This window comes from Abramis brama (genome assembly GCF_963993115.1).
Source record: "Abramis brama genome assembly, chromosome: 20".
Taxonomy (NCBI): domain Eukaryota; kingdom Metazoa; phylum Chordata; class Actinopteri; order Cypriniformes; family Leuciscidae; genus Abramis; species Abramis brama.
In genome coordinates, this window is record NC_139982.1 from 32,235,959 (window position 1) to 32,243,458 (window position 7,500).

Below are 7,500 nucleotides of genomic sequence, written 5' to 3' on the forward strand. Positions count from 1 at the left end.
AAGATACATAAAAATTTGCAATGATCCCAGACCTTTGATTTTTTGTATAAATTTACTTCGTATGTGAATCAAATGAATCTATTCAAATCACTGGAAAAAAATGCAGACCAGACTGAGAGCAGTCAGATATTTTTCACTGTCCAGCAAAATAAATCCAGCAGTCCAATCAGATATGAGCTTTCGGCCATATACTGAACAAAATACTATGGTTTTGCTTAATATTATATAAAAGTCAGACTCCCGTGGTGCTAAAACAAAAGCACAGTCTCTCCACGAGGACTCGCACTCATATTTTACTGTGGCCAGAATCAGTGCTGGTCAGCATGTGATGGGAATCTCCTGGGATATTGTTACGGAGGACATTTGGAAAGTTTGATGCATGTCAGGTCGTTAGAGACGAGCGTGAACCGCTGGTGTGCCTCAGGGGCCTGTGCGCGGACCGCTTTATTTGCGGATGCTGCAAAATATGCAACACAGCTCCTTTGTTTGCTGGTCTGGCAGCGTGTCAGAGATCCCACTGTGTCCTCTGCTGTCAATCACATGCTTAGTAGGAACAAATGATCAAGTACAGTTGCACATTTGGTGGGAAATGTGAGCGGTGCTTGTCTGTGCAAAACTCTCCCGCACAATGGCATGGATAGGTGGGCGGTTGCCGGGGTGTTGCTTTGTTTTTGACGGCACAGCTCCTCTTAACCCTTGTATTATGTAATTCTGGGATATTATGTATGTCCGAATTGAATTCAATACATTTCACTAAAAATGTTTTACAGTAGAGGATGGAGCATTCCAAGATCATGGGTTCAATTCACAGCAAAATTCACATGCATGAACTGATAAAAATGTACGCCTATGCAGCTTCTTCAAATAAAAGCATCTGTCAAATGCATAATTGTAAACGTAAATACCCTTAAAAGGGTAGTTGAAAATCTGACATAACAGGGGTCAAACTTCATGGTTAACGTCGCAATCGTAATAGACATTTCTGTAACATTTTACTTAAAGCCTTTATGTGTAATGCATTATAAATGTATTCATAATCTATATTATAATACATGCATTATATCTTTTCATAAATAATCAGTTAAAATGCATTATAAAATTTGCAGATTCCTCATTAAATCTGAAACTGGTTGTTTATCGTGTGTTTTAATGCATTATACTTTCTAAAGGCGTAACATAAGTACAATAATTTATCATGACTGTGGTAATAATTATTCATATAATCATACAAAGCATTATAAGGTGCATTACAATGCATAAATCGTGCATTACATTAAAAATACTTTTTAAAACGCATTATATATATATAAAGGCTTTAAGTAAAGTGCTACCGAAATTTCATTAAACGACACCCTAGAAAGTTGCAAATTTCCTGCAGGCAAGTTCACGACTCTAAACGAGAATAACTCACGCAATTACAAGAAAAGCATTCTAAGTTAAATAGTATTTCCGAAATCACATTCAAAAATGTGTTAACCAAATATAAAACCACTATATAAACCAATATATAGTATCAAAATATAAACCACTTGACTTGACCAGAGCTTAAACTCACACACTGAACTTTAATACTTTGAGCTAGAGATTTGATTTAACCAATTACCCTTAATATGATTGTGATTCTCGGCTTCCTCATGACTGTTATCACCTATGCTGATTCTGTGCATGTGTTCACGCTGAAAATTTCAAAAAGATGGACTTAATTAACCGAGAGTGGGGAATACTGGACACTTAATGCACTCGACTGTCGCCGCTTTAATTATGTAGCGGAGGGGAGGAGCGATCAGATTCTGAGTGACAAAATAAACGTATAAAATTCAAACACTACACAGTTGAGTACATAGTGGATAGTGTATAGTGTAGGGATGCACAATATATCGGCCACCATATCGGTATCGGATGATATATGTCCATTTTTTATGTTATCGTTATCGGCTCGATAAGACAATTTGGCCTACATAAAATTATGATGAGAACATTATAAATGTGTGCTTGGGACATGGATTTAAATGGTGAATTTTGTTTTTGTAATCAGGCTCTCAAAAATGATATAAAAAATTTGGATTTAGATTTATCCTCCCCCAACATATCGGTTATCGGCTTTCAAATAGAAAGAATGATCGGTTATCGGCCAAATTTTTCATGTGGGTGCATCCCTAGTATAGTGTAAAGTGGATCGTTTGGGATGCAACTATTGACTGTGTGTTTGTGCAGATTGCTGGAGCTGGAGAGCAGCGGACAGAAGAGTGAAGTGCGTCTTCATTTCCAGACCAAAGGCCAGCAGACGTACACTGAGATCTTCCCCTACACTCTCGCCGACAACCAGTGGCACAAAGTCTCCGTGGCCATCAGCGCTTCACATGTGGCGCTCTATGTAGACTGCAACAGGTACACTGATGTATAATGATTTAATATTCTGATTTAATATTCTGATTTAATATTCAACAATATCATTGATCTGCCTGCATTGACACCATTATATGAGAACTGAACTGAGCTGGACGATGACATCACAGTTTTCTCCAGAGCGGCTATATATATATATAAATGAACTAAATTAATAATTTTTTTACAACAAAAATTAACCATCACTGAACATCGCTGGACTGTGATGTTATTTTCTTCTGGAAACAAACTTTGTTGCATTATTTTTCTGTTATCACTGTAAAGCTGCAATATAAATAAAGGTGACTTGACTTGAACATTGCCGTTAAAGTCAGAGATTGTCAGAATATGAAATATTGCTAAATGTAATCAAACAGGTGTCACACTTTACCATCTAACAGGGGATCTGTGTTCTTGTGTAGTGTAATCAGTATAACATGCCCATGCTGTTGCTGCTTAACTTTAGCATGTACACTTTAACGTGTGTGTAAATGGGCATGGAATTATGAATAAAAAATGGTAACCTAAAAATGGTAACATCTAAATTAACTTTGACCTGATAAACTTTATTAATCCCCCAGGGGGAAATGCACATGTCACAGCAGCACAACAATACAATGATTAAACAGAAAACATAAACAACATTCACAACAGCAATAAGTCTTGTTCTCCAGTATCAATTTCTCAAAGCATTATGATTATATACAACCAAGTAAAAAAATAGTCTATCTTATATAACACTGGTTGTAAAATCTAATTGCGGTTGGAAAAAAAGACTTCCTAAAACGCTCCTTGTAACAGCGGGGATGTTGAGCTGTAGGTACTCAAAAAAGCTTGAGATATTTCATTAAGAGGATGACAATCATGATTCATCATAAGAGAAAGTTTCCCAATCATTTTATCTCCTCTAAGGTGGGTGACACACTCCCCACGACAGAGCCTGCCTTCTTTATACGTTTATTTTTTAAGTTATTCTTCTCCTTTTCCACCAGTCCCCCTCCCCAACATGTGACAGAGTAGAAGATCACAGCAGAGAGTCACATGACAAACCCCAAAGAGTTTCTTAACAAATGAACACGACTTTGACCCTTCTTATAAACTTGCATCGTATTGTCAGACCAGTTGAGCTTGTTGTTCAAATATACACCCAGATACTTGTAAGTTGTTACAATCTCAACTTCTGACTCTCGTAAATTTACTGGTACCACTTGATGAGGAAGTCTGCTAAAGTCAACCAAGATTTCCTTCGTCTTAAGGCCCTTGCACACTGAGTCCGAAATTTGCATTCAAAATGTTTGCACGTTAAAAAATAAATACGACCTCACGTTATGTCAATCACTCTGAAACTCCGTTTTTCGCATCCGTAGCAAGCATTTTGAATGGTGTTTTGAGAATTCAGAGCCACCGAATCACGAATACGAAAAAACGCATGCGAAAATTTCAGACTCAGGGCCCTATTTTAACGATCTGAAACGCAAGTGTCAAAGCGCAAAGCGCAAGTAACTTTGTGGGCGGGTCTTGGCGCTGTTGCTATTTTCCCAGCGGGATAAATGACTCTTGCGCCAGGCGCAAATCAAAAATGGGTTGGTCTGAAGTAGCTTCATTATTCATAGGTGTGGTTTGGGCGTAACGTGAAATAAACCAATCAGAGCGACATCTCACATTCCCTTTAAGAGCAGACGCGCTTTGTTCTAAAGCGGATTCCTATTATAACGGCGGATTTGCCAGACGCGCGCCAGCGGTTCACAGCCAAGGAGAGCAACGCTCTCGTCAGGGACGTTGGGGATGGAGAAACCCACCCAAATTAACTTCGGTTAAAAAGGTGTATGATAATTTGGGTAAATGTGTAAGCTAGATGTATGCTTTTATAATAAATTGTCTATCTATCTATCTATCTATCTATCTATCTATCTATCTATCTATCTATCTATCATAATAATGTATGATTTGCAAAAATGAAAACTGCTGCTTCTGTGTAGATGAGAGAATCAAAGTGTATGCGCGTTGTGCACACGCTACATTGATTATGGCCAAGCATGCGCCCTTAAAATAGCATATGAATAACATGCGCAACGCGCCACTGACTTTAAACTATTTTTTCCTGGTTAGTGGCGCAATTGTTTTCTAAACCTGCAAAATAGCATGAAGGAACGTTTGCGCCGGAACACGCCTCCTTTTTTGCGCTGAACCGCCCAGGGAGCGCAAGTTCATTCCCTAGTTTAGCGACGTGCTTCTGTGGAGGGAAAAGCGCGCTTTGCGCGGGTGCAAAATAGGAATGATACATGCGTCAGTGTACAAAGTCAATTGCGCTGGGTGCAAGATAGGGCCCTCAGTGTGCAAGGACCTTTACTAGCGTTTAGCCCGAGACTCTTTATTAGCTCCCTATATTCCCTCTCATCATGGTCCGTTATACAGCCAACTATTGCAGAATCATCAGAAAATGTATGGAGATGACAAGATTTAGAGTTATACTGAAAGTCTGATGTATAAAAAGTGAACAAAAATGGTGCTAAAACCGTTCCTTGAGGGACTCCAGTGATGCACTTCACTACCCGATACACACAGTCCTGCGTCCTCACACACTGTGGTCTATTAGAGAGATGATCAGTTATCCAGTTCACCATACCATGATGTACTCCAACATTTTCAATAGTGAAGGCTGAATAGTGTTAAATGCACTAGAGAAGTCAAAGAATGTAATTCAGACTGTGCTGTCCGGGGTCTCTAAATGACTTAAGGATTTATGCAGGAGATAAATAAGTGCATCATCTCCCCCAACACCAGCTTTATAAGCAAACTGTAGTTTATCCTCCGCACCACACAATACTGACTTTAAATGGTTTAAAACCAGTCTCTCAAAAACCTTCATTAACTGTGCTGTTAAAGCAATTGGCCTATCGTGTGAGAACTCCATGGGGTTTGTTAACTCAGGTACGGGCACTACACGTGATGTCTTCCATAAAACGGGTACTCTTTCCAAACTCAAATTAAAAATACAATGAACCGGATCTGATCAGCACAGGCCTTAAGGACTCTAGGATTAATACCATCCGGACCTGGAGATTTCTTCATCTTAATTCTCCTTAACCCACTTCTTGTTCAACTGACATAGAAAAACCAGGAACATTCACATAAATGGGAGAAAAGGATGAGCTTAGAGATGGAGGTGGATGTGATGAAGAGCGATGTGGTATTCTACTTAGTGAAGAATGTTCACAATCATTAGACCCAGCATCAAATCTGTTAAAAAATCTTCTTCTTCTTGAGTCTCTCCATCTTTGTCTGAATCATCCCAATGGAGGAAGCCTCTTTCACATTTGAATAAAACAAGTCCAAGATTTGATTGTCTCTCGTTTCACAGTCCACATACTGAGTAAACATGGTGAGAGTATTATGTAGAGATGCTTGGTGAAAATCACCAGAGATAGTAATCAGTGATTGGGGATATTTTGACTGTATCCTGGCTGTCACAGTATTAATATATTCACAAGCATTAGTCACACTGGCTGAAGCAGGGTGTGGTAGATTTTTCCCTAAACCTAACTATCTGGGTCTCGTCTACAAATCGACGTCCCCATTCAATAATGGTCACCTAACTAACTTGTTCCCCTAAACTAGCTTCCTAAACTAGCTTCCTTCCTAAACTAGCTTCCTAAACTAGCTTCCTTCCTAAACTAGCTTCTTTTTTTTTTTTTTATATATTTTATTTTTCAGTTTTCAATTCCAGAATATACATGAAAACACAAACACACAACTCCAAACCCCTTCCCCAACCCACCCACGAACTGGAAAGAGAGGAGGAGAAAAAGTAAATAGATAAATAAAATTAATAAATAACGAAAATAATACTAGTACTAATAATGATAAAATGAATTAATCAATTTAAAAAAAATAAAAAAATAAATAAAAACATCGAGAGGTAGGAAAGACAACAGTAAGCACTGACAACAAAGAGCTTGTAAAGACTACAACCCGTCCATCATAGGAGCTGACAACGTGTCCATATATGCTAAATAGGGCTGCCACATCTCTGTAAAAGTATTATAGTCATTCCTGAGTATATATGTAATTTTTTCAAGTGGAAGACAGCTATTCATTTATGAAACCCATCTTCCTATGGAAAGTTGAGAGTCCGACTTCCATGTGATAGCGATGCACTTCCTTGCAACGCACAGGGCCAGTGAGAGGAACCTCTTTTGAGCTTTTCTTGATCGTGTATCAATATTTGTAGTATCTCCTAATAAGCAGATTTGAGGATCTAATGGGAGATGTAGTCCTAGGAGTTTGGTCATGATGTCAGAGAAGTCGTGCCAGAATGTGTTAAGTTTTGTGCATGACCAAGTGCAATGTAGGAATGAACCCTCTTCTAAACTACATCTAAAACACAGGTTAGATATCTCAGGTTTATATTTATGTAATTTCTGTGGCGTAAGATAGGTTTGATGAAGAAAGTTATAATAAGTCAGCCTGTATCTGGAATTAAGAGTGGCAGTTAAACTTTTTTGACACAATTCAGCCCAGAGCTCTGTACCCATTGTCACACCCAAGTCAGACTCCCATTTCTCCCTTGATTTATGTAAACCTGGTTTTAAAGCATCATCCATCAAGAGGGAGTACACTTTTGAGATAAGACGAGGTGTGTTACCCTCATGAAGCAGTTTTTCCAGATCGCTGAGCGTGGGTAAAGTCATTTCAGGTCCCAAAACAGATTTAAGAAATGATCTTAACTGTAAATAACAAAAGAAGTTTCTGCTGGACAGATCATATTTCTTCCTTAGGTCCTCAAAAGACATTAGGCATCCATCCTTATAACAGTCCTCCAAATGATGAATCCCTTTTTGGTGCCACGTTTCCAGGATCTTGTTATCCACTGACATAGGTACGAGTTCATTCTGTTTCAATGGTGTTCTGGGTGAAAATATATTTTTTAGTCCAATATTTTTCCGGACTTCATGCCATGTTTTGATGATATGAGTCAAGACAGGGTTGTCAGTTCTTCTGGAGATGGTTGAAGGTGTCCATTTATAGATAAAGTCTGCAGGAACATTTTCTTTAAGAGCATACATTCCAATTGAAACCCAAGGTGGGACATTTTCCTTTTCAAATAAAAAAGAG

At 38.5% G+C, this 7,500-nt stretch overlaps 1 protein-coding gene across 1 annotated transcript in view; it reads left to right on the forward strand.

Annotated features, from left to right (window-relative positions):
* Positions 1 to 7,500, forward strand: part of nell2a (neural EGFL like 2a) — a 118,117-nt gene that overhangs the window by 26,819 nt on the left and 83,798 nt on the right. The window contains exon 4 of the mRNA XM_084095413.1: positions 2,215 to 2,388. Within this exon, the coding sequence (XP_083951539.1) occupies positions 2,215 to 2,388 (174 nt within the window). The remainder of the gene's footprint in view (positions 1 to 2,214; positions 2,389 to 7,500) is intronic.